The sequence below is a fragment of the Petaurus breviceps genome, unplaced genomic scaffold (assembly GCF_028583685.1).
Source record: "Petaurus breviceps papuanus isolate PSGF00001 unplaced genomic scaffold, PetGlider_PUasm1.0 208, whole genome shotgun sequence".
Lineage (NCBI taxonomy): Eukaryota > Metazoa > Chordata > Mammalia > Diprotodontia > Petauridae > Petaurus > Petaurus breviceps.
In genome coordinates this window covers 31,057,248-31,083,934 of record NW_027185852.1, presented here as the reverse complement: position 1 = coordinate 31,083,934, position 26,687 = coordinate 31,057,248, and the positions used below count along the sequence as shown (strand labels likewise).

Genomic DNA, 26,687 nt, shown 5'->3' with positions numbered 1-26,687 from the left:
AGGAAGCAGCAGCAGCAGCAAGGTCACAGCTGGGGTGGGGGGGAGGGGAGGGCCTGTGCCCAACTGTAATCAGTCACTGTGGGAGGGGACGGGTGGGGCTGGGCAGAAGCAGGGGACAAGAAGAGATAATGACCAGATCAGGCCAGCAAGAGGAGAGCCGCTGGGGAAGCTGGCCCACATGTGCTCTGAATCCAGGCCAGAGCCACTTGGCTTCCTTCCCTCTGCCCTGATGTGAAGCTGCCTGGGGGAGCCTGGGATCCCCTTGCATTCCGTAGGGCAGCTGCTCATGTATGGAGTGTTGGGGGAGAGGGTGATCCACTCGGGATCTTGATCCCCCAATGTCAACCATTCCCCGATAGCATTTGGTGCCCTTATTCTTCTTTGTAGTATTCTGCGTTTCTGTGTTACTTGAAGCTGCTATTACATTATGTACTTCATTATACTATCTACATATATACTCTATACAAATGCTAGAAAAGCTTATTAAAATGATTTTAGTCCAAGTGCCCTGATCAAGATGGAGGCAGGGGGAGCCAACACAAAAGGGAAAAACTGAGTTTCCCCTGGAGGAGGAACTGAGAGGGAGACTGAGCAGATGGAATACTGTTCCCATCACACCCTAGACTTGCCTTTTTTTTTTTAAACTCGCATAAGCTTAACCGGGAGTAAATCTGGAAACAGTGATAAGGGTGGGGTGGGGAGCAGTTGGATCTACACTCATATTGGTCTTATAGGACTCCTGGGACAAACTCCCTTTTTCAACAGAGAAATCCCACCCCCACCCCCATACATTCGTTACAGCCCACAAAAAAACCAACCAGCTTAGTTTGGCAGGACCACAGCTGCCTCTCTGATCAATGCTTCCCTTTCCAGATGTGCACTAACCATCCTTTTCTTTATACAGCATGGAATTTTGCTGGGAAGCCCATAGCCAATAGTTGGTAGATTCCATTGGACTCTGCTGACTCTGGAGGAGAGATTGAGGCAGATGACTTTGCAGAACTCTGCCTCACTTAAATCCAATTCACTTGCAAGCCAAGACATCATCTTCCTGATGTCATTGGTCCTCTCCGAGAATGGAGAATGAAGGATAGAACAACAATCCAGTTTACCTGGCTCTTTAGCTTTAGTTCCTGATTTGTAGCTTTGTGCCAGGACCAGGATCCTCTCACTACCTGTTGTGCTTTAGTGTGGAGTGATTGGCCCTACTTTGCCTTTTTTTTTTTGAAAGACCACCTTTTGGCCTAGCTGTATCAGATCTTAAATTGTATTATAAAGCATCATCAAAACTACTTAATACTGGCTAAGAAAGAGTGGTGGACATAATAGTCAATGACTATAGTAATCTACTGTTTGATAAACCCAGACTCCAGTTTCTGGGATAAGATCTCACTATTTAACAAAAGCTGCTGGGAAAACTGGAAAATCGTATGGCAGAAACTGGGCATACACCAACATCTTACAACATATGCCAAGATAAAATCAAAATGGGTACACAATTTAGATATAAAGGCTGACACTATAAGCAAAGTGGGAAAGCAAGTTTATCTGTCAGATTTATGGAGAAGGGAAGAATTTATGCCAAATAAGAGACAGAGAACATTACGAAATGCAAAATGGATGATTTTGATTACATTAAATTAAGAAAGGTTTTGCACAAGCAAAGCCAATGCAACCAAGATTAGAAGGGAGCAGAAAGTTGGGAAATGATTTTTATAGCCAGTGTCTCTGATAAAGGTCTTATTTCCAAAATATATAGAGAAATGGGTCATATTTATAAGAATACAAGTCATTCTCCAATTGATATATGGTCAAAGGATTTGAGCAGGCAGTTTTCGGATGAAGAAATGAAAGGTATCTATAGTCATATGCAAAAATTCTCTAAATCACTATTGATTAGAGAAATGCGAATCAAAAAAGCTCTGAGGTATCACATCACATGTAACAGATTGGCTAATATGACAAAACAGAAAAGTGATAAATGTTGAAAAATATGTGGGAAAGTTGGAACACTAATTCATTGTTGGTAAAGCTGTGAGCTGATCCAACCATTCTGGAGGGCAATTTGGAACTATGCCCAAAAGGCCATAAAATTGTGCATATCCTTTGTCCCAGCAATACCACTTTTAGGTCTGTGTGCCAAAGAGATCATAAAAATGGGAAAAGTACTCACATGTGTAAAAACATTTGTAGCAGATCTTTCTGTGGTGGCCATGAATTGGAAATGAAAGGGATGCCCATCAACTGGGGAATGGCTGAACAGGTTGTGGTATCTGAATGTAATGGAATACTATTGTTCCATAAGAAATGGTGAGCAAGCAGACTTCACAAAAACCTGGAAAGACTTACATGAACTGATGCTGGGTGAAGTGAGCAGAACCAGGAGAACATTGTACACAGTAACAGCAACATTGTGTGATGAATGACTTTGAAAGACAGGTCTTCTCAGCAATGCAAGGATCTAAGACAATTCCAAAATTCACTTCCAGAGAAAAAAATTATGGAGTCTGAATGCAGATTGAAGCAGACTGTTTGCTCTCTTTTTTTGTTTTCTTTCTTTTCTCTCATGGTTCTTCCCATTGGTTCCAATTCTTCTTTACAACATGACTAATGTGAAAATATGTTAATATAAATGTATATGTAGAACCTATATCCGATTGCACACTGTCTTGGGGAGGAGGAAGGGGAAGGAAGGGGAGAAAAATTTAAAACTCAAAAGCTTGTGGGAGTGAATGTTGAAAACTAGAAATAAATTAATTAAAAAAAGAAAGACCACCTCTGCCCCCTCCAGTCCTGTGCCAGCTTTCCTGTTCTCTGTGATGATTCACATCTCAGATGGTGTCTCAGCAATCCCACTAGCCAGTTTTTTCAGTCTCACTGGACGTGTTCTGTCCATGCCTATGAACCCCTCAAGGGCAGCTGGGTACTCTCTCAAATAGCCTTCCCACATATCTGGAATATCAATGTCCATTTTTTATTATGTTCTTTCTAATCCAAGGATCCTTCTTCATTTTCATGGGCTAATAAAGCAAATACAATTAGAGTCATTGAGCCACCCTATCACTCAGAATCCCCTAGAAGGGAAACATACTTGGATCAGCTTCAAGATTTGTGGTTTATTTCCTGCCTGTCTTGACTTCCCCTTTGCAAAATCATTATTCCCATCCTACCTCCTTTCCCCTCCCATGACGGATGTCCTCCAGGATTCTCTCATTTGGAAAGCCCCAGGGAGGTTAGAAAGCTCCATGGGGAGGAATTTAGAAGCCCTGTGGAGTGGCTAGGAGATCAGTCTGATGCCAATTTCAAGGTGTTCTTGAACTCAGACTGGGAAAGCCCAGGTCCAGGGGCTAGCACTTTGTTCTGAGATGTCAGAGAAAACTCTAAAAACCCAGCACTCTGGATCTCAAAGACCCAGAAGGGCCTAACCTTTGGAGCTGGAGGTCAGCATGACATTGACATGGGGGGAAGTCAAAGTAGGGCCAATCACTCCACACTAAAGCACAACAGGTAGTGAGAGGATCCTGGTCCTGGTACAAAGCTACAAATCAGGAACTAAAGCTAAAGAGACAGGTAAACTGGATTGTTGTTCTATCCTTTATTCTTGGAGAGGACCAATGACATCAGGAAGATGATGTCTTGGCTTGCAAGTGAATTGGATTTAAGTGAGGCAGTTTTGCAAAGTCATCTGCCTCAATCTCTCCTCCAGAGTCAGCAGAGTCCAATGGCAAGACAAAAGTCAAGACAACCAGCAAGGGCCAGGGTAAATCAAGGAAAACACTGATCGATATAAAAAAAAAAATGTTATCGTAGATCTAGAGATTCCCCCACCCCCCCAAAAGGAGCAAGTTAACCTTGTAAGAACTGCAAGCAACTCAAAGGAAAAAAAATAAATTTCTCACAAGGATTACATGCATACATAGAAGAAATAAGCAAGAATTAAAAAAAAATGAAATAAAAGCTCAGGAGAAAAGAATTGGAGAGAAAATATATCTCTTAGAACAAAAAGTGACAAAGCTTACTCAAGTAAGAGACTTCCTGAAGTCTAGAATAGACCAAATAGAAATCAATGGTTTTGTGAGACAGCAAGAAATATTAGACAAATCCAAAAGAATGAAAAATCAAAGAAAATGCAACTATTTGTATTCCAATATGAGAAGATACATGTGTTCCCTCTGAACTCTTTCATCATCAAGGGTCATAGAAAGAATCTAATTAGACAGAAGGCCTGGTTGTGATTCTTTTATGTCTTAATTATATTAAAGAAAGGAAAGGAAAAGGAAGAGGGGAAGGAAGGGAAGGAAACAAGGAGGTTACAGAGAATCATCTCATAATTATGTGTGCAAATAGAAACCTACATAAACAAGGAGGGAAGGACACACATACATACACTGTTACAGAAATACATTTCACTCAATATGGATTTAGGAACGGAAGGGGAGAAGGGGAATGACAGGGAGGGTGGATTAAAAGGGTAAATTCAAAGCAAAGAAAACTAACTAAATATGTACAAAAATACCCAAAGCTCTTGTTGAGGTGGCAAAGAATTGGGAATTGAGGGGGTGCCCATCAATTGAGGAATGGCTGAACATGTTATAGTTTCAAATGTGATGTAATACTGTTTGCTATAAAACATGATGAAGGGGATAGTTTCAGAGAAACCTGGGAAGGCTTGTACGTACCAAATTCCCATTAGGATTGTCCTACACTTGAGAATTCTCAGGCCATTTTTGATTGAATTTGTGTGTGTGTGTGTGTGTGTGTGTGTGTGTGTGTGCGTATGCTTTTTTAAGTGGGGGAAGGCAGGGCAATTGGAGTTAAGTGATTTGCCCAAGGTCACATGGCTAGTAAGTGTGAAGTGTCTGAGGTCGGATTTGAATTCAGGTCCTCCTGACTCCAGGGCCGGTCCTCTATTCACTACCACCACCTAAATGCCCCTTAGATCATTTAAAAAATTCCTTTTTAAGGGGTGGCTAGGTGGCACAATGAATAGAGTCACCAGCCCTGGAGTCAGGACCTTGGTTCAAATCCAGCCTCAGACACTTTACACAAAACTAGCTGTGTGGCCTTGGGCAAGTCATTTAACCCCAATTGTCCTACCTTCCCCCTTTCAAAAAAAAAAAACCCCAAATAATAAAAAATCCTTTTTGGAGTGATACTCCTTGTTCTGCCAGTGCAGCTCATCCATGTTTGTTTGATTTTTGGAGCACACCTGGACAGTCTGCCTGATAATGGGAAGGGGCCAGAGAGCTCAGAAGAAAGCTCTTGAAAGAGTATCACAAAATGCATCTTTGAGGTTCACCTGAGTGCTTTTCTCTCTGAAGAATAAAGCGTTTTCCCCTGTTATCTATTTAAAAATCTCCATCCTGAGTTCTTTGTTTCACTTTTACTAATTTTTTTCCTTTCTCCTATCAGTTTGAACCATCTTCTATAGAGTGTGGACAATTGCTTGTTATATAAAATTTATTGTACTCCACACCAGCACTCATTTCTTATTTCATCATTCATAGGATCGGTGTGATCCTGGACTCTTCTTGTTCACACCGCCCATCTACCCAGCTGCCAAAATCTGCTGCTCCAATCTCGGCAACACGAATATCTCTCATACAGGGACCCTTCTCTCCCCTCACACAGGGACCCTTCTCCCAGCGCTTGCTGGTTTGTTTCCCTTTCTTGCCACTCTAGAGTCCAACACAGAAGCTGAATGCTGTTCCGAAAGTGCGGATCTGACCATGCCACGGCCCAAACAACACTCCACAAACTCCTCGAAAGGATAAAATAGAAACTCTTCCGCTGGTCTGGTCCTTCTTCCACTTTACTCTCCGCCTTCCAAAGGTACAGGTCTACTTGTCCACCTCCATTTCCCACCTTTGTGCCTTAGAACCAGCTGTCCCCCTGCTTGCTATGCCTTCCCACCTCTCGGAAGCCTTCTTGATTCAGGTCAAGTATCCCCCCACCCCCTGGAAATCTTTTCTGGTTCCCCTCCCCCAATATCTAGTACACTTCCTCCCCAAACGACGGCGTCTTCATTTTGCAGCTATTTCTGCAGGTCTTTGCAGCTGAGGTCCAAGCTCGTACCAGTAGTGTCAGAGGGGAGATTTCCATCCAACACTTTTTTTTCCCCCAGACCTGAGTGGGCCTGCGCCTCCCTTGCCCAGGGAAGCATGAGGTGGTGCTCCGTGGGGTGTGAAGGGTGGCGGCTTCGGTTTCATTTTCCGCCAGACCGTGTCTACCTGGAGCCCCAAAAATAGACCTGCGCCTCCCGGGGCGATCGAACTACAACTCCCAGGAGCCCGATCGGGGCTGCCGCCACCGGATCACGTGAATCCACGGGGGTGGGGCCTGCGGTCACCTGGCAGAGCCAGTGACGTCAGGTGACCCGGCGCGGGGACGGGCGGGCGGAGGCGGCAGAGCTCGGTGCGCTCGGGTCCGTCCGGAGACCGCGACCCCCGACCCCCGACCCCCGGCCCCGGCTCCAGCCTCGGACCCCGGCGCTGTCGCCGCCATGACGGGACTCGCGCTGCTTTATTCCGGCCTGTCCGTGGCCTTCTGGAGCTGCGTGATTGTCGTAGGTGAGAGCTGGGCCTTGCCCGCGGGTGGGGGGCGAGGGGACCAGCCCCTCAAAACCGACCGGGCCCGTGGCACACACCCGTGCCCCCTGCGTGTGCCTGCGATCCCCGTGACCCTTCCGTGCGCGTGTCCGTGCCCGCGACTCGCTCCCCCCCCCCCGCCCCGCATGTCCGTGCCCGCGACCCTCCCGGGCGTGTCTGACCCGATCCTGTCAGTGCTTGATGGAGGCCTCCTACCCCCGTGATCGTGTCTGTGCGCCCGTGCGCGAAATCCTGTCAGCGCGTCCTTGCTCATTCCCCCCTTATCCGTGCGCCCCCCCATAGATCCCCCACACCGTGACTGTGCCCCCCTGTCCCCCTCCCAGCCCTTCACGCTTCTCCCGATCTCCCTGGAGCAGCTGTGAGGGGGGTGGGAAAGGGCTCCAGAACCTGCCCGGGGTCCCGGAAGCCCGGCCCTCCACACTACTTCCCCTTTGCTGCCCTAGTCCCCAGGCCTGGGCTAGACTGATCTGCCCCGATCCGCTTCACACCCGGTCTGCCCTTCCAGTTTGTTGGGTAAACAAGCCCTGGGGCAGGTCAGGCATCTGGGACCTCTAGGGCCGGCCTCAGCCACCCTGCCCTCCCCACCTCAGGGTGCCCCAGTTTTTGCTTCACTTGTCTCCAAACTCAGGAGAAAAGTGGGAATTGGATGGGGGCTCTGTGGTTCCAGGGGAGAACTGCCTGGCCTGCAGTGGCTTCAGGGACTGCCTCTTCAAGGGTCCCTCTGAACCTCCTTGGGATTTGGGAACAGTGGGATCACCTAGGGAGGAAAGCCAGGTGGACTGGAGGTCTTCAGACCATGAGCCACAGTTGCCAAAGCAGCTTTAAGAACGCTCTTTAATAGAAGAACCAAGCTCCAACCCTCCCTGTGGCTTCTGTTTGTAGACTCCCCAGTAATCCCCAAGCAGGCAAGATAGAGCCATGGTCCTGGAGTTGTGAAGGCTTCTTTTTCTGAATTAAAATCTGGCCTCAGACACTTAATGACTGTGTGACCCTGAGCAAGTCACTTCACCTTGTTTTCTTCAGTTTCCTCTTATGTAAAATGAGCTCGGGAAGCAAACCACTTCAGTATCTTTGCCAAGAAAACCCTGAAAAATTGATATGAAAAATTGGATATGACTGAAAAATGACTGAATTACAAATCAGTAATAGGCCCAGAGAGTTGTGACCATGATCCCCATAGACAGCCTCTGGGCAACCCTTGCTCTCATCTTTATTGTGAGAGAATCCAGCTCCTCCTGGTGTGGGGTTCCCTTGGATCCTGGGACGGTGGCCTTGACTGTAAAGTGAGACCAGGGGGCTCTGAAAAAGTCTTAAGTGAGGAATGTGAGGCTGCACCAAATCCTCCCTCTCCTCCTTTCTTTTCCCCTTGAATCCTGCTCCCGTCAGGCTAGCAGCCAGACCTGTAGCTCTGAGACTCGAAGAGGTGGGTAGGGGGGGGGGGCACTCCCAGCCACTGCTCTCGTCTTTTCTTCCTAGGAATCTGCTATACAATATTCGACCTGGGTTTCCGATTCGATGTGGCCTGGTGAGTCGGCCCATGCTCCATTCCCCCCTCCCCCCCCCCATAAGGTCTTGAGGAGAGGTCCCGCCCATGGTTAGAGCTGGGAGGGGTGGCCAGGGGCTGGTGTCTAGTCTTTAGTTAGTGGGCACTGACCCCTCTTCTTGAGGCTTCATGTCTTTCCTTGCCAGGTTCCTCACAGAGACATCACCCTACATGTGGTCCAACCTAGGGATAGGGCTGGCCATCTCCCTCTCTGTAGTGGGAGCAGCCTGGTGAGTATTTGTGGGTTTGGGGGAAAGGGAGAAATGCTTGAGGTCTAGATGTTGGGGAATGGGATGGGGAGATTAGGGCCTTAAGGAAGGGGACTGGGTGCTCTCTCACATCTGACTAGGGGAAGGTGTGGAGATGGGATACTCCCTGATGCTGATGCCTGAGCCCCCTTGGGACTGGGCCTTGGCTTACCTTCTCACACCTATTCCCAGGGGCATCTACATCACAGGCTCATCCATCATCGGTGGAGGGGTCAAAGCCCCCAGGATCAAGACCAAGAATTTAGTAAGGTAAGTTTGGGATGGCCTAGGGAAGCATTTGCACAGTGGTTAGTCTCTGGCCAAGACTCTGCTCTGTGCCTGTTCTCTGTGTCCTGGGAAGAAGACAGAATAGAATTCATGTCTTCCCAGGTTGGGAAGGAAAAGGGGGGGATTGGGATGGGTTCGGTGTATCAGGGGAGGCTTTCTGGAGGTGGTGGCCCCTGAAGGGTGGACCAAACTCTGACCATCCTGAGCCTCTATCCTGTGCTTCCAAATCCCACAGCATCATCTTCTGCGAGGCTGTGGCCATCTATGGCATCATCATGGCCATTGTCATCAGCAACATGGCAGAGGTAGGGGGTAATCGTGACAGGGGAGAGATGGCGGGGTTGAAGGGCTACTGACACCCTGGAATGGGAGATGGGTGTTGGGGCAGGGTGAGCTGTTGTCACCCAGGGATGAGGCATTTGTCCTCACTAGAATGCTGTGTGTCTTGCAGCCCTTCAGTGGCACTACCCCCAAAGCCATTGGAAACCGTAACTACCATGCAGGTAGGCCTGGGTCAGGTCAGGCTGGGGTGGAGCAGCAGGGCCCAGATGGGGGCCCTCCTTCAGCATTCCCCTCCCCTGTCTGTAGGCTATTCCATGTTTGGTGCTGGCCTCACCGTGGGCCTGTCCAACCTCTTCTGTGGTGTGTGTGTGGGCATTGTGGGCAGTGGAGCTGCCCTGGCTGATGCCCAGAATGCCAGCCTCTTCGTCAAGATCCTCATTGTAGAGATCTTTGGCAGTGCCATTGGCCTCTTTGGGGTCATTGTGGCCATCCTTCAGGTAAGATCCCAAAGCTTAGGGCCCCTTCTGGGACTGGGGAAGGGGCAGGGGGCTTGGGGCTCCCCTGCTCACTTCTGGTTTCTTTCTTTGTTTCTCTGTGTGTCCTTTGTCTGTCTGCTTCTTGTGTTTTCTTTGCAGACTTCCAAAGTAAAAATGGGAGACTAGGCCTGAAGCAGTGGGAGGGCCCTGCCCTGCTGTGCCCTACTCTTAATTTATTGGTTTTCCTGGGGGGCCTGGCTGCCCCAGCCAGTGGAGCCGCTCCCCCATGGTGTCCATACTGTATTCCTCTGGCCCTCACTGCGATCTGCCCCTTCTGGAGTCCCTTGGAGGGGCAGGCCCTGGCCTTGGGTTGGGAGGGCATGTCCTCTGCCCACCTGTCCTGCCCCCTGCCCCATCACCCACCTCACCAGTGTTTGAAATAAAGGTCTGTGTCCTGGGTCACCCCAGCCATTGCTTCCCTGTTAATCCTTTCATAGAGGGGAGGGAGCAATCTATATGGTGCTTCACCTTCTATCTGGGCCCAGGAGCCTCCTGAAGGGAAGGGTGGAGACCCTCCATTCCCTTTGGTGCTTATGTACCTGGATGTGGCTGGATCAGATGCTGGTCACCCAGTAAGGGGTGGGGGGCTTCCAGCTGCCCCTGTGCTCTGGCATGCCTTCTCCATCATAAGTGCCCTCCTGCCCTGAGCTGCCTCCTGGGAACCCCTCACTTCCAGCTGGTCCAGGCCCTGACCATTCTTTACTGATCTGGCACCCCCCACACCTCTTCTGCCCAGTCCGCCCCTGGCGCCCGCAAAGCTTCTTTCAGGGCTCACAAGTCCCCACCACATTAGGAGCCCAGAGGTGGCGGACCCCAGGCCTTACGGTGGCGGAGCCTACTCGGGCTGTTCTTGAAGGTCTGGCCACGCCCCTGAATCGGCCTGCTGTGGATTTTGCATGGCCTCTCCCCAGTCCTGCAGGCTCCGCCCTCGAAGTAACCCGCCGTAGATTTTTATATGGATGGGCCCACCTCTCTGTTTAGGCCCCGCCCCCTCCAGTTTCTTGCTGGAGTTTTGCTTCAGACAGCGACCTGTGGGTTTCGTAGGCTCCACCTCCGAGGCTACAGGGGGTAGTTTCAGCCTGAGTGTTTGTTCCGCCCAAGCTCCACCTCCTTCCCCTCCAGGCCCCTCCCTCTGTCTCTTCTGCGCCTGCGGCCTGGAGCTCCAGGGCGCGCGGACGGGCGGGGCGGGGCAGGGCGGAGCGCGCGCGGGGGCGCGGACGCGGGGGCGCGCGGCGCCGCTCCCTGCTTCCCCTGCGAGGCTCGGTCTCGGCGGCTCCGGCTCCGGCTCCGGCGGCCCCGGGCGGGCCGCACCATGCCCCGCGGCGGAGGAAGCGGAGGAGGAGGCGGGAGCGAGAGCGGACTCGGCATCGGGCCTCCGGGGAGGCGCTAAGCGGGCTCCGGGGCCATGGGGGACGGAGCGGCCGCGGCCCGGCCCGGCCCCGGCCCCGAACCCGATCCCAGCCCCGCGGGGCCCTGAGCGCCGAGCGCAGCCGGTGAGGATTCGGGAAGGGGCCCCGAGCGCCGAGCCACCCCCTCTGACCCAGCCTATACCGCCCGCCCCGCTGGGCCCTGAGCGCCGAACCCACCCCACTCACCGCCTTCCCCCCCCCCCCCCACCTGTACAGGATAGCGGGGCCCTGAGCGCCGAGCCTACCTCACTCTGACCCAGCCCAGCGGAGCCCTGAGTGCCGAGCCCACTCCCCTCTGACCCTGCCCATCGGGGCCCACCCCCCTCTGACCCAGCCCAGTGGGGCCCTGAGCGCCAAGCCCATCTCCCCTTGCCCCCCCAACCTGGACAGCCCAGTGGGGCCAAGCGTGGAGCCTCCACCTCACACCCTCTCTGGGTCTGTGAGACTCACCAGTCTAGCCTCACTGGACCCTGAAGGCTGAAACCCACAGCCCTTCTTGGTCCTAATCAGCTGATCAGGAGCTTAGAGGAAGGAGCAGTTGGGGGATGGGGAAGCCCCCTCCTGCATCCAGTCCCTCAGCTTAGAGGACCCCAGAATGCCCCCTCCCCCAGCAGCCTCAACCTGCTTTGGCCTTCTCTTTGTCCCCGATTGTCCTAGGGTTCCCTCAGGCCTCACTTCAGTTTTCCCTTATTCAATGCCTCTTCCTTTCTCATTCCTCCCCTTACCTTTGGACTTCACTACTCCTTTCATCCCCTCCCTTTCATTCCTCCTCTTCTTCCCTTCCTGGTCCGGTCCAAACCTCTCTTTGCTGGCCCCTGCCTCCAGCATCCCCAGCCTTGGAGCTTTGAGTTTGTTGTGATCTGAACTCAGCCGCCATGTGCTTGAATTGGGGCCTTGTTTGGCTGAGAGAACATGGAAGCAGTTGGGTTGGCTGGGCTGGCTTGGGCCTGAGCCTCTGGAGCTGGGGAGAGAGGAGATGGGGAGGGGGGGCTGCTGCTGCTTTTGTGTGGCCAGGAGTACTTGTTTCCCACAGAAGGTGATGGTTGCCCTGCCCTGCACATAAGGGGATCGCTGCTTCTGGGCAGTGCCACCTGTGACCTCCCAGTGCCAGCCAGGGCTACTTTTCTTCTACTGAGAAAGGGTCCAGCTGCCTCCTCCTTTCCTGAGGCCTGCTGTCTGCAGTCCCTAAGGCCCTTGCTGGCATCTCTCTCAGAACCAGGGGTGCCTGGCAGCTTCTGTCTTTCTCAGCTTCAGGGTGGGGTCCCGGATCCTTCCCAGCAGACCAGGAACTCCAGCCAGGGCATGAGAGAAGAGAGGCTGTGCACCTCTCTGGGCTGGCCTTGTCCATTCCAGGGTCTTCTCTCTCTCCTAGCTTGGTGCCTTTGGGAGTTTTGGGAGGGGCTGGTCCAGCCAAGGACACCACCCTTCTTGGGGGCTGGGATTCAGGCACCAGGGAGAGGCCTGGGGCTCCCCCAGACCATCTGGTGGTGCCGACTGTGGGGTCCCAGCTGGGGCTGCCCACTGCCAGGGTGGAGCCAGCTGGCTGTTTGTTGGCAGGACCAATGCCCAGGCCGAGCTGGGCAGGCAGAAGATGAGCAGGCTGCTGGGGGGGACCCTGGAGCGGATCTGCAAGGCTGTGCTGCTTCTCTGTCTGCTGCACTTCCTCATTGCCGTCATCCTCTACTTCGACGTCTATGCCCAGCATCTCGACTTCTTTAGTCGCTTCAGTGCTCACGGCCGCCAAACTGCCGCTCACTCGCTGCACCCCGCCGCCACAGGCATCGGCACCAACTGCTCCCGGCCCAACGGCACAGCCCCCAGCTCCGAGGCTCCTAGCCCCCGGCTGGACACCAACCACTCGGTCACCACGCTGCCCCTGCCCCCGTGCCCTGACGTGCCGCCTGGGTTAGGTGAGGTACCTTGCAGGGCATGGGGGGGCCAGCTCTGTGTGCAGGGGGGAGGTCTTTGGGGCTTGAGTCCCCCAGTGGCTTCTCTTACAAGAGCCCCCTCCCTCCCTGCAGTGGGTCGGTTGCTGATTGAGTTTAGCTCACCCATGCCAATGGATCGGGTGCAGCAGGAGAACCCTGGTGTGCAAGGGGGGGGGCCGCTATGCCCCCCCTGACTGCACCCCTAGGCAAACTGTGGCCATCATCATTCCCTTCCGCCACCGGGAGCATCACCTTCGATACTGGCTGCACTACCTGCATCCCATCCTGCGGCGACAGCGGTTGCGGTACGGCATCTACGTCATCAGCCAGGTGTGCGCGGCCAGCTGGCGGCTGGGGGAAAGGGCCGGAGAGCAGGCCAGGTGTCCAGGTGTCCGGCTCAGCCCCCCAGGGCCGGCCCCCACACTGCTCAGCACACACCCACCCGCACATGTCATCACCCCTGTCCCCACCCACAGCCAGCCTTTCTCCCAGCTGCTTGCCCACCTGGATAGCTAACTTTCCTGCTTGTTTTTAAGTTTGAGGGCAGGTTGGGTGTCGTGGTCTGATGGGAGCCTCCCCCCCATTTGGAGGCAGAGGGCCTGGTTTGGTGGCTGTTCCTTGGTGGACCCTGGGGCCATTTGCTCTTTCTCTTTTGACTTTGCTTTGCTTTCTAATAAAATGAGGGCCCTGGGCCTGCTGACTGCTGACAGCCCGTGGCCTGCCCAGCCAGGGCAGGCCAAACCGTTGCACTCTTCCTCATCTCAAAGAGCCAGAGTCAGCGGCAGTGCTGACCCTCCCCACCCCCATCTCTCTGTGTCCCTGGGGCCTCAGCTCAGGGGCCAGCCCCTCCCAGGAGCCCTTCCTGATGTGGTTCAGTAGAACACAAGCTTCTTGAGAGTGGGACTGCCCGTGTTCCCAGTGACCTGCCAGTGCCTGGCGCAGATATGCACCCACTGAGTGTCTGCTGACTTTGGAGGATGCTTTCCCTCCTCTTTCTCACTCTCAGGGATGTCGAGGAAGAGAGTTGTCTTGTGAGGTCATCAGAGGGCAGGGCCTGGCCTACAGCTCCTGGGCCTGGGGCCAGGTGTCTGCTGAGGGGTAAGTCCAGTGATCGTCTTGTGTTCCCTCTTCCTTTGTGCCTTCCCTCTCCTCCAGCATGGTGAGGACACATTTAACCGGGCCAAGCTCCTCAATGTTGGCTTCTTAGAGGCACTGAAGGAAGACCCTGCCTATGACTGCTTCATCTTCAGTGATGTGGACCTGGTGCCCATGGATGACCGCAACCTGTACCGCTGTGGGGAGCAGCCTCGCCACTTTGCCATTGCCATGGACAAGTTTGGCTTCCGGTGAGCAAAGCTCTTCTCCTTCTCTGGGGGCTAGGGGCGGCGGTGGAGACTCGGCGTCTTTGCCTTCAGATCCTGCTGGAGTGCACTGCCCCTTCCCTGCCATGGCCCTAGAAGCTCATGGTGCTTTCAGGACGAGGGGTGAGTGGAGCCTTTGGGCCCATTCTGCTGGACTGAGTCCATCTATTCTCGACTCTCTGCAGACTACCCTATGCTGGTTACTTTGGGGGTGTATCAGGTCTGAGCAAGGCCCAGTTCCTGAAGATCAATGGCTTCCCTAACGAGTACTGGGGCTGGGGGGGTGAGGATGACGACATCTTCAACCGGTGAGGCTGGGGCATGTGTTGTGCTGAGAGGATGAATGGGGTGGGTAGGGACTGGCCTCAAGAGTCAGCTAGGCTAGGGGATGGGCGTGGGGTGCTGGGCTCAGGGCTCAACTAGGCTAAGTGGGGGTGAGAGGGATGGGGGGTATCTCTAGGGGAAAGGGCAGGGGGCTGGGCAGTTAAGGGGTTAACTGGGCCCTTATCATTGCCTCTGACTTAGAGATCTTTATTCAGCCTAAGTCCCACCCCACTCCATCTCCCCTAGGATTTCCCTCTCAGGGATGAAGGTCTCCCGCCCAGACATCCGCATCGGCCGATACCGAATGATCAAGCATGATCGGGACAAGCATAATGAGCCCAACCCCCAGAGGTGACCCCTGATTCCCCACCCCCACATGGCCCCTGACCCTCACCCCCATCCTCAGATGGTACCTCCTCTCAGGGCCTTCAGGCAGCCTGAAGTACAGTTAAGAATAAAGACCTCAGCGGTTCTTAAGGAAACCATTTTTATAATTTAAGTCTGTGTTTAGAGGTTAGATTCAGTGTTTCTTGAACACCTGTGCCCATCCCTCTCTTGGGAACTGTGAGGAATGTGCAGGGAGTTCCCCAGCCCCAGGCACACCCAGTAAGAGGTTGGCTTCCGGTCTCTGGGGAGAAGCTGAGGCTTTTACTGTAGAGACACTTCAAATCCAGTCACTCCAGGAAGGGGAGGTCCTGGGCCTAGAGCAGTCAGGGCAGGCTCCCTGGAAGAGGTGGGACCTAGCAGAAGGCCAGTCTTCAGACAAGTGGAGGAGCACACCCTGAGAGCATGGTCTGCTGTAGGTGAGGCAGGCCCTTGGGAGTTGAACTGAGAAGGATGTGCTGGGAGAGGAGGCTGGAAAAGCAGGTTGTGTCTTGATCTTGATTGTGAGCTCATCATATCTGGGCTTTAGGGTGGCTGGAAGCATGGACTGGCGCCAGTGGCTTTTGAAGTAAACCAGAAACGAGGGAAGGACCCATCAGGCTTTGGTGCTAGGCTGGAGAGAGGGAAGAAAGGAAGAGAAGGTGGTCTGCTGGTGGGTGGCAGGTGACCTGTGCTGAGTGATCTGAACTCTGGACTGCTGTAGGGGGAGGACCTATACTCTCCATAAAAGCACATGATACAAAACAGTAGGAGACCCACCGCTGAGGAGGGGTGGGGACGCCTGGGGAAACCACAGTGGAGGTAGCCCCTGATATGGGTCAGGACTCGGGGGAAGCCCAGGCTAGGTAGAGAGGTTCTGAGCAAGAAATCACAGGAGTCTGGGATGGTTGGAGGAACGGGTGAGGGTGAAGACAGATTTTGGGGGGCCAGGTGAGGGTGACCTCAAAAGCTTGGGAGCAGGGAGAAGGGGGAGCGTGGCTCCAAACTGGAACTCAGGGAAATGGCCGGCTTCTGTGTGTGAGCTTTAGAGCAGGAGCTAACGGAGCACAGGAAGAGAACACCAAAGGTGGTGATGAGGTAGCTGGGTGCCAGGCCCTGCACTGGGCACAGGCAATCCAAAGGCAAGTGAATCAGTCCCTGCCCTCAAAGAGCTACATTTTAGGCAGGGGAAACATCACGAACACAGACATTAAAATACAAAGTTGAGTAAATGGGAATAAGTGAAGGAGGGCATTCCAGGCATGGGGTTGGCCAGGGCAAAGGCCCAGAGGTGGGAGACGGGAGGCTGTGTCCCAGGAACAAGGAAGTCGGTTTGCCTGGTCTGGAAGTAGAGCATACAGAAAGACTGGAAAGAAGCTTAGGAAGGAGCCAGGTTAGGCAATATAGCCTGTACCAGCAGTAGTCCAGGTGGGAGGTGGTGGGGCCTTGTACCTAGGCAGAGGCCATGTCAGAGAGAGGGGGGTGTATGTGAGAAACGTTACAAAAGTAGAAAAGGACAGACAGACTTGGGCAACAGCTTCGATGTGGGGTGGTTGGGAGAGAGGCATTGAGGATGTAAAACATGAAAGGTTATGAAGTGTTTGCCGAGATGGCCCCTTCCACAGGGGACAGCCCTCACTGACCTCTGACCTAAGTCTGCCTTGGCAGTTTTCCCCATCCCTCCTGACTCTGCCGTCCAAGGCTAAGCCAGAGTCTTAGGCTCATAGAGCTGGAGCTGGAAGGGAAACTGAGGCCCAGGGAAGTGATTTGCCCAAAGTCAGGTAATAAATGTATAGCAGGATTTGAACCCAGGTCCTCTGACTTCAGTTTGTCCTCTTTCTACTTTGCCACACTACCTCTGTCCATCTAGTCCCACTCTTTCACCTGCCAGCCCCTAACGATTCTCATCTCAGAGGCATCTCCTGCCACATTCTTAGAAAAAATTTCCTTTGTAGCATCCCTGAGTAGTCATTAGCCTTCATGGAAGACTTCTTCCAGGTCATTTGTAAAAAATGGTAAACCATACAGGGCTGAGTACAGAAGCCTGGGGCACTCCACTGGAGACCCTCTTGCCAAATTGACATGGAAGCATTAATAATGACAGCTCAGAGTTCCAGTCAGGCAGGAACTTGGCAGCCACTTAGTCCAATGCACAACGGAAAAGGAATCATACTATTCTACACCTGGCAAGTGGTCAGCTAATCTCTGCTTAAAGGCCAGTGCTGGAGAGCACGCCATTTCCCAAGGACACTCACTCAACTTTGGGGCAGCTCAGGTTGTTGGGAAGTTTTTCCAGGTGTCATACCTGAATCTGCTCCCACACCCTCCTATCTCCCACCCCTGGGCCTTTGCCCTGGCCCAGATTGTCCTGGTTGTGCCCGCTGGGATCAAGCAGAGCAAAGCTGATCCTTTCTCTACTTAACACTTGACCTACAGGACCCATGCCCTCCTCAATGTACATGCCCTACAGCAGTGCAGATTGCAGCTGCGTCTTCTGGTGACTTCTGCCCCCCCCCATACTCAGGGACTTCTTTGACCTCTCTCAGTGCTTAGATGGCCATCAAGTCTGTCATTCTCACTACGGGAAAACCCCAAGGGTTTTGATTCCAGTTACTTATCTGGGACTCTGGCTTTCATCCTTTCCATCACCCAGCTTTTGAGGCTTCAGCACTTTGTGACTCTTTGTCTCGTCATGGGACCAGCTGACTGTTGATGCCACAAAACTAGCCATTCAGAGGCTAGCCATCTTTCCAAGGTAGCGCACAGTCTGCTGGCCACCTCCTGTCCCTTGGAAGACTCTGTCCCAGCTCAGTGGCCTGCTGGAAGAGCTGGGCCAGACTTTCCTCCACTCTATATTCTTGGCTTTTTCCTGACTCTGGAGTGATGCAGGGTCTCCATTTGGAGGGTCTGCAGTGTTCTGGGGCTTTCTTCTGCTGACCTGATGCCATCAGAAGCAGCCTCTGCTTCCATTTGGATGAGGCCCAGCCTCTGGCAAGCCTCTGTTGTCCTGTCATGTCCTGCTTGGGATCCAGAATCGGAGTTGAGGTTGTCCTGTTCCATCTTTTAAGGAATGGTATGTCATTTTAATGAGGGAGATTTCTGGTGGGAGCAGAATCTTCAAGGCCACGTTCTGCTGGACTGAACCTAAGGCTTTTTCTCCTAGTCTCCAAGGAGGAAATGCAGTATGATCCTGTTTCTCCAGGACCTTGGGTCAGTTGGGCGAGGGCTAGGATCCATGTGTATTGATTGGGAGAGAGCGCCTTCCTGATTCCTGGCGTCATTAAGGATGTATGTACTAGGCTGCCTGGAGACATGACTTGGAACTGTCTGATGCACATTCTCTCACTGGCCTATTTCTGGTGATGATAAGGCTCCTGTTTCCAGGGCGCTGGGGTCCTCTTCCCTTTCCAGTACATTGATACTTTATGCTCCTGTGGCCTTGGCGCCAGGCCACTTCCCATGTGGGCTCAGTCTCTTTCCTCAATGCCTTTTACCCTTTACAGCCACAGAACTTGAGAACTGGACGGAACCTCGGCGGCCAAGTTTGTCCAATGTATACCTGAAAAACAATCCCTTCTAGGACATCTCTGACAAGCAGTCACTCGGCTCCTGCTTGCATTCCTGCAGGGATGCATCCCATTCCACTCTGAGGTGCAATTGATAGTAAGGAAGGCTTTCCCAACAGGCCTCGACTGGCTTCCCTGCAGCTTCCTCCCATTGTTCCTGCTCCTGCCCTCTCAGGCTAAGACCTTTCAGGGTCTGGACCTAGAAAACAGGAATCAGAAGATTCTCTAGCTCTTCAGCTGCTCTCCCTTTGTTACCCCCTCCGGGGCCTCTGCCCTCCTGGCTTGCTAGCCATCGTTTTCCCATTTTGTATCTTTGAGCTCCATCTCTTGAAGCCCAACTTTACATTTATCCCTATTGAGTTTTTCGATTTCGTCCAGTGCTCAGTGCTGGCCAGCTCCTTTGGATCCTGGCTCTCTTGTGCAGCACATAGGCTGGTGTTAGCCACAGATTTGATAAGCACGTCACAGTCACCAGTAAAAAGGCCCAAAAGCAAACACCAAATGGGTGTCTGAGGGTGCCCCCCCGGAGACTTCCTGCCAAATGGACATGCCACTCTTCTCCTTTGGCCGTGCATCCAGTTAAGAATCTGATTGCAACATTGGGCATTCCACTGTCTTTCCCACAATAGCATGAGATGCTTCATCAGACGCTTGGCTCAAATCTAGATGAATAGGGCTCTCAATCAGTCAGCCTTTATTAAAATGCCTCCTATGTTCAAAACTGCTGAGTGCTGGGGACGCAGAAAGATGCAAATAACAGTCCCTTGGTCTCAGGGACCTTTACCCTACTTTCCTTGGCCACCAGCCTATTAACCTTGCTGGAGGAGGGCCAAAGAGTAGCCTGGCCCCACTTGGTCTTGAAGCCATGCTCCTTTTTATGGTCACTGCTTTCTTTACTGACTGCCCCCCAACTATCTCTTTGATAATGGGTTCCACAATTTTGCCTGGAATTAACATCAAGCTCCGTAGCCTAGTGTGAGGATTCTATTCTCTTCCTCCTTCCTTCTATTTAAAAAATGGAATCTAGACATCACCGATGGTGGCCCAGCCATCCTGCCTGCCAGTTTTGTGCTCTTAGGGCCTAAAGAAGTAGTTCATTCATCTTGGCCAGGGAACCTGAAATTCTCCCAGAGCAGCTGGGTACTTTTCTGCTGTCTTGCGATGTGTCTTGGGTATCAGCTTCCTGTTTTGCCACATTTATTCTATTACTTCTGAGTGTGAAATTTGTTCTCCTTGGTAGAGAAAATAGAATCCAAATGAAAACTGAGCAGTTCCTCCTTTCCTCTGTTGCATGTTCCCTTCTGAGCAGTGGTCTCATTCCAAAGCTATCAGCTTTGGTCGCTCTTAGCTTTTCCTGCCAGCCTTAGCTCAGTCTGATGGTACATCTCCTCACTCTCTCTTGTTCATCATGTGTTACCTTCTCCTTGCTTCCATCTACTGTACTTAACCTCTTAAAAATAGAAGCTGCTTGGTGAGTTCCCTATGTGTCCTCATCCATCTCTTCAGCAGACTCTTTTTTCTTTTTTGGAATTGGAGGCAGTTAGATGGGGTGCCGTGCATTGAGCATAGGACTTGGGAATCAGGAAGAGCTGAGTTCAAATCTTGCCACAGACATTTTCTTGTTGTGTGACCCTGGGAAAGTTACTTGATCTTCTAAGCCTAGGTTTTCTTACTTGTAAAATGAGTATAATAACACTTACCTTATAGTGCTACAAGGATCAGATGAGATAGCATGTGTAAAGTACTGTGCAAACCTTGAAATGCAATGTAAATTCTAGCTATTGTTACTGCTACTTTGTTTCCAGAGCATTTCATTCTTGCTAAATCTAGGTAGCCTGACGGGGTAGATGTGCGTGGCGTTCCCCCTTCCACTACAGATCTCCCCCAAATTACCCCGATCCCTTTGCTTTCTGCCCCAGTTGATCTTCATTCACATGTTGTCTTCCATGCTTCCTCTCTGGTTCCTGCATTTTCTCATTGTGTTCCCCCTGCCCACTTTTGCCAGTCTTTTTTATTTTGAAGAAGGAAGCTTGACCCTAAACTAGCAAGGAGGTCTGGTGGAACCGGAGTTAGGAAGACCTGGGTTTGAATCTTGTCCTCGACACTTACTACCTGTAATACCCTGTGTGTCTGAATTTCTTTATCTGTAAGAAAGGGGTAGGGCTATTGTGAGCATCACATGAGATGACACATGTAAGTCACTGCCACTGAAATGTGAATTATTATTATTCCAGCAAATCTCTGAAGGCAAGTGTATTTGCCAGTGTTAGGGACTTGAGGTCTCTGGTCCTCTCCACCTTCTGCCTGCTGTTATCTCTCTGACCTCCACGTTTATCCTTAAATGCCCTTGGGATGACTTTGCTTCACTGGGTCTCTTGCCAGACATTCTTTAAACATTTTTCTCTCCACTGCTTCTTTGTGTTTATTCAGCTTCTTTAGGAAATGATCTTAATCTGTGTCAGTATCCATTCCTCTGTTCATTTGTCAACAGTGTATTTTAATCGGTCAGACTGGAGTAATTTTTGTTGATTGTATCTGTGTCTCATGTATTCTTCATGTTTTATATTAGCTTTGGACTTTGTGCTAAGCCAGGGGTGGGGAACCTGCAGCCTTGAGGCCACATGTGGCCCTCTAGGTCCTTGGGTGCGGACTTCTGACTGAGTCCAAGTTTTACAGAACGAATCTTTTTATTAAGAGGATTTGTTCAGTGAAATTTGAATTCAGTCAAAGGGCCGCACTTGAGTGAGCCCTATGTGGCCTTGAGTCCACAGGTTCCCATCCCTGTGTTAAGTTGTATTCAGATAGTTGACTTAGGAATGACTCCAACATCAGTAATGAGTTTTTTTCTAGTAACATAAAAAGCCCTTTTGTATGGTGCCCCCCATGTTAAAACTTCCTAGTTCTTTTCTTGACGTATCGATGGGAGGCTGACTCGAAGACTTTGAGTTCTTGTGGCCCCTACCCCCCCCCCCTGCATTGTTCCTTTTCTAGCTCTATCCTCATTCTTTCCAGGTCTTTTTGGGTCCCTGGTCTGTCACCATGTTAACTCTTTTTCTTAGCTCTGTCTCTGCTGTGAATCTGCTCATTTTGCTATATGTGCCCTTACACGTGTCACTGATAAACACAGTGAACCAGGGCAGGGCCAAGGGCAGAGTGCTGGGCCATTCCACAAGACACCTTGCAGGCTGATATTGACGACATCTCTTTGGATCTGCTCATTCACCCAGTTCTGAATTACCCTCCAGCCACTTCTACCTAAGCCCCTTCATCTCGGCCATATGCATATAGTGGCAAGCTTTGGTCCGAAAAGGACAGAGCACAAGTAGTGGGGAGGTGGGGCCCCCATGCCAGGATGCTCAGCTCCAGCTTCTGGATCTCTGTTTTCTTGATGCAAATAATCAAGGTTGTTGAATAAGATGATCTTTGTTATCTTTCTAGGCATCCCATGTACTTGTAATTTATGAAACACTCTTTTTGGAAGATAAATGTCCTCTGAGCTTTATTGCTCAGGCCAAACTGGCTTCCTTGCATTGGGGTTTCATTTTTCATACGAAAATCACTGAATCGATTAAATCTATGCTTTAGATTTATAACTCATGAAGGGTAACTGGGTACCTCCTTGTCACCTCTGGTCCAGACTTGTCATTGATTTTCTTCCGTCTGGATAGTCTGTAGTAAATTCGTATCTCATTGTTCTTCTTCATCTTCACCCAGTGCTCTCTGTGGGATTTATCCCGCTTCAGGGCCTGAATTTCCTCCTGTAAACATTTCTTTTTATCAATAACTTGTTTTGACATCACTTCCTAACAGACCATCTCCCATCTTCCCATAAACAAGCCAGGTGAAGCTTCCCAAGGCAAGGGGGTCAAAGGAAGTTCCCCATCACTTTCCACACTTGGAGTTGACCAAGACTGGAAAGACAGCTTGTGTAGGAAGTAATAACAAGGGTATCTTTCCGTGTCTTCATGCTATGACTTCCAGGCTCCCTTGATCTCCATAATTCCTTCATCTGATGACAGTCTAGTGCCCCAGACCATTAGGTCTCCAGGATTCCTCTGGTTCTGCCACTGTTCACACCCCTGGATGCCAGACTTTCCTGTCCCCTATGCATTTGTGGAAAGACAACTGAAGGCCGATGTTTTCATGTTGCCCCCTTTTTGAAGCAGTCTCTGGCAATCCTCATCTTCCCTCTCCACTGATGGCATTCTTCCTCACTTGGCATCTCAAAGGATCCTAGGGTTGAGACTGCACACCTTACAGTTGAGGAAGCTGGCACCCTCAGAGGTAAAGCACTTTGCCCAAGGTGGCAAGCAGCAGAGTTGGGCGCCAGCCCCAGGTCCTGCCTCCAATGCTGCCTTCCTTCCACTGGGTTTTACTGCCTGGCTTAGGGGTTGTGCCCATCCACAGGCATGATGTGCTGATCATCTCTGATGTAGAATGCTTGGCATCTGCCCTGGCCCTTCCCCTTTGTCCTGTTCAGGGTCCCGAGTCCTCCCCTGCCCACTGTCCTGCTTGGGGTGCCCCAAGGCTGACCCTGAGCCTTCCCCCCCAGGTTCACCAAGATCCAGAACACGAAGCTGACCATGAAGCGGGATGGCATCGGTTCAGTGCATTACCGCGTGCTCGAGGTGTCCAGGCAGCCGCTCTTCACCAACATCACCGTGGACATTGGCCGGGCCCCTCCACGGCCGGCCCGAGGATGACACACACTGCCCAGGAGCTCGGGGTGTCCATGGAGAGCAGGGACAGGTGTGCCTGTTGGCCTGTGACTGACTGCTGAGGAGCTGCCCCATTGGCTGTGGGCATGAGGCCACCCTTCCCATAGGGGGGGCTGGGCCAGGCAGGGCTGGCAGGGCGCCCTCATGCCTCTCCTGGTGCGGGACTCGAGACTGCTCACCTGGGTGGCTTAGCATTCATTGGTTGATCTATTTGTCCGTCTGTCTGAGTCAGAAGGCTTCTTCCTGTTTTCTGACCTGCTGGCTCAGGGACCTGGGCTTCCTCACTACTGTGGGCTCCAGCTGGTGCCCCAGGGAGGGGGAAAGGCTTGCTCCTCCCAGCCAGGCTGCCTACCCTCCCCCCAGCACCTCAGGTTCTATCGAGGGGGGTGTTTTCTGGGGATACCGAGTCCGGGGGAGGCAGAGGTGACTCAGCACCACCTGAGGGAGTGGGAGTCTCCCACCTGCATTTGGCCCCCCAGCCCAGCTGCCCTCTGCCTCACTGTCAGGGGACCCTTTGTGGCCCCCAACCCCACCACTGCCTGGCTGGCCTTAGGCAAGTTCCTTAACCGTTCTGGGCCTCAGTTTCCTCATCTGTAAAATGAGGGGGTTGGACTATATGATCTTTGAGGTCCCTTCCCAGCTCTGAGATCTTGTGTCCCTACTTCACCTCTCTGTGCCTCAGTTTCCCCATTTAAATCCCCAATTCCTTGAGAGGGGAGGAGCCAGCATCACTACCCCTGGGCCCTCTTGAGATGGAGGGCTCTTCCTGCCCTTGCCAAAGGGCCTGTGGGAGCAGAAGGAGGTAAAGTCTAGAAAGGGATGAGCCTCGGCTCAGGCCCTCGCTACCAGCTTTGGGGCCCCCAGACTCAGGCTCAGGGCCCTGGAAAAGCTGGGCTGTTGTGTCCATCTGAGGTGTCGTACTTGCATGGGTCAGGGGCTGGGCAGGGCAACTGATGACAAAAGCTAGGCCCCTGATAGGGTAGGGGATCCTCCGTCCCCTGCTTGGGGATCTTTGTATATCACACGGGAATTGGTTTGAGTGCTTTAGTAAAAAACCTGAAGAGAACTGGGGCTGAGCCTAAGCTATTTTCATACCGTGGCTTCCACATGCCTTTTCATGGGGGGAGGGGAAGCAAAACTTGAGTCCTCATTGCTACAAGGGGATGGGGGTGGGGCAGTGAGAACCCAGGGAGATCCTCCCACACACACTAGGGAAAGAAGTCTCATGTGTCCCTCCTGGAAGGAGGGAAAGCATGAAACTGTTCCAGCTTGGATCAAGGGCCAACCCTGGGGTCCTGTCATCGCAGAAAGAAGGGGAGCACCCTCAGGGCCTGGCAAGAGCTCCCCTTCATTCTTTGGAATGTGCAAAGCTTCCCCCTCACTGGAGGTATCCAGGCTTCCAGGTTGGGGGGGCACTTGAGGGGAATCCTTGTTCAGGAATCCATTGGGCTTAAGTCCTTGGCAGGCTCTGAGAGTCTGACAGAGAAACTCAGCCCTTGTCATCTTGAAATAATGTGGTGCCCTGAAGACCATCAATGGCAGGCACAGGGCCTTGGTCAGGTTCTGCCCAGCTTGGGGGGCTTTGAGGCAAAGATGACCTGAGGACCTGTTCAGGGAAATTAACCTGTGTGGCTATGGGGCATGAGTTTTTGGCCACAGGAACTCTCTTAGATACTGTGGTAAAGAAGCCTCATAATCTGCATGGCAGGAGGGGGCCCCTCATCCATAAAATGATGGATCTTTCAGACACCCGAGTGTGGGTAAGGACTATTGGTACAAGGCTAAAATGAGACTTCCCCTGGCTGCCCCCCAGGAGGATCACCCATGAGCACAGGTGGGTAAGGACAAAGTGATCAAGGAGGGCAGATGCCAACCCCTGAAGGAAGCCCTTGGAGTGGACAGCCAGAGAGGACCCATTCTTTGTGGGCTGACCTGTGGAACCTCCTATCTATCTATCCTTTTAAACCTTTGGAAATTTGCCCTCCCAGAATCTAGGGTGTGGCATGCTGCATTTGGGTTTCCTCTATTTCAGACTCTAAAAGGGAGGTCATTTCTCCTGAGGATTCCCATCACTCCCGCCTCACAGCCAGTGCCTGGCTACAACCAGAATGGAATTTACTTGAGTGGCCCATCCACCTTCTGGAAATGGGGGAAATTCCTCTGAGCTGCTCTGCTAGAGTCTGGGGATAACTGAAGCCCTAGCCATTTACCAGCCTGGCAAGCTGCTCCCCAGACTTGTCATCCATTTCTTCTGTCTGCCCTGGTGGTCTGTAGTATCCTCCCGTTTAAAAAAAAAAAAGTCATGTCTGTTTCTTCATCCACTGCCAAATGCTTTCCACCTTTAGTTCTCAGACATCTTCATATGGATATTACTATGCAAAGTTATGAAGCCATATTTTCCTTGGGGTAGTGTCTCTAGTTCTTCCTGATTTTTTTTTTTAATACTTTGTATAAATTGAATGCTCGTTCCTCCCCTCCCCCCGGCCCCCCAAAGGAATTCCTGCTCTGGACTCACACAAAACCTATATTCATGGGGATGGGGGCCCCTCTGACACCCCCCCCCCTCAAAGAAATGAGTTAGATGTTTTTCTTCTCTTTGGCTTGTATACCCACTCTGGAGTAGAACTCCAGCTTAGATACAGCTTAGGACCTTCCCCAGAGGAATGAACAGCTTCTCTTTTAAAAATAAATGTGACAGGGGTGGCCAGGTAGCACAGCGAGTAAGAGCACTGGCCCCGGTGTCGGGACGACCTGGGGATCGAATCTGAATCAGACACTTAGAACCCACCCAGAAACACCTGGCCGTGTAACCTTGAGCAAGTTACTTAACCCCAATTGCTTTAAAAATAAATGTGACAGCCAATTCCATGTGTATTAAGGTATTCAGGATAGTTATATTTCTTCCATCACAAAAGATGTACTTAAAATACAAAAAGCTGTTAAGTACACGCTAACCAATACTTCAAACATAAAGCATTCTTTACTACACCTGTCTCCTGGCTCTTCATCTAGGTCATCCCCCTAATTGTAGATGTCTCTGGGCCCTCTTCTCCCCATATACTATACCACTTGGTAATCTCACTAGCTCCCATGATTCTAAAACCTATCTAGACCTGGCCTTTCTGCTCACCCAGATGGCAGTTTGATAGGACAGTGGACAGACTGCTGAGGCTGGAGTCTGGAAGACCTCAATTAAAATCTGCCCTCACTAAGCTGCAGGATCCCCTGTCACTTTATCTCTGCCTCCATTTCCTCAGTTGTAAAATGGCATAAGAATAGTACCTACCTCTTGCTGCCTGCATACAGCTTCCTTCCTTCCTTCCTTCCTTCCTTCCTTCCTTCCTTCCTTCCTTCCTTCCTTCCTTCCTTCCTTCCTTCCTTCCTTCCTTCCTTCCTCCCTCCCTCCCTCCCTTCCTCCCATCTCCAGCTGCCTCTTGAGTATCTCACACTGGATGTCTGAAGGCATAACAAACCAAACATGTATAAAATGGAACGCATTCGATGGATGGATGG

General features: G+C 51.8%; 2 protein-coding genes across 2 annotated transcripts; both read left to right on the top strand.

Annotated features, from left to right (window-relative positions):
* The first annotated feature begins 6,372 nt into the window (after positions 1-6,372).
* Positions 6,373-9,912, top strand: LOC138165424 (V-type proton ATPase 21 kDa proteolipid subunit c''). Its single transcript, XM_069093768.1, has 8 exons — positions 6,373-6,569; positions 8,085-8,133; positions 8,298-8,381; positions 8,592-8,669; positions 8,923-8,992; positions 9,139-9,190; positions 9,276-9,466; positions 9,605-9,912. The coding sequence occupies exons 1-8, from the start codon at positions 6,503-6,505 to the stop codon at positions 9,629-9,631; spliced, it is 618 nt and encodes a 205-aa protein (XP_068949869.1). The 5' UTR covers positions 6,373-6,502; the 3' UTR covers positions 9,632-9,912.
* Positions 9,913-10,752: 840 nt separating this feature from the next.
* Positions 10,753-24,240, top strand: LOC138165422 (beta-1,4-galactosyltransferase 2-like). The gene is given in 8 exon segments (XM_069093764.1): positions 10,753-10,998; positions 12,472-12,824; positions 12,936-13,006; positions 13,008-13,172; positions 13,998-14,188; positions 14,389-14,511; positions 14,774-14,878; positions 23,009-24,240. Coding segments are annotated over 7 exon segments (1,125 nt in total). The 5' UTR covers positions 10,753-10,998; positions 12,472-12,505; the 3' UTR covers positions 23,160-24,240.
* Positions 24,241-26,687: the final 2,447 nt, after the last annotated feature.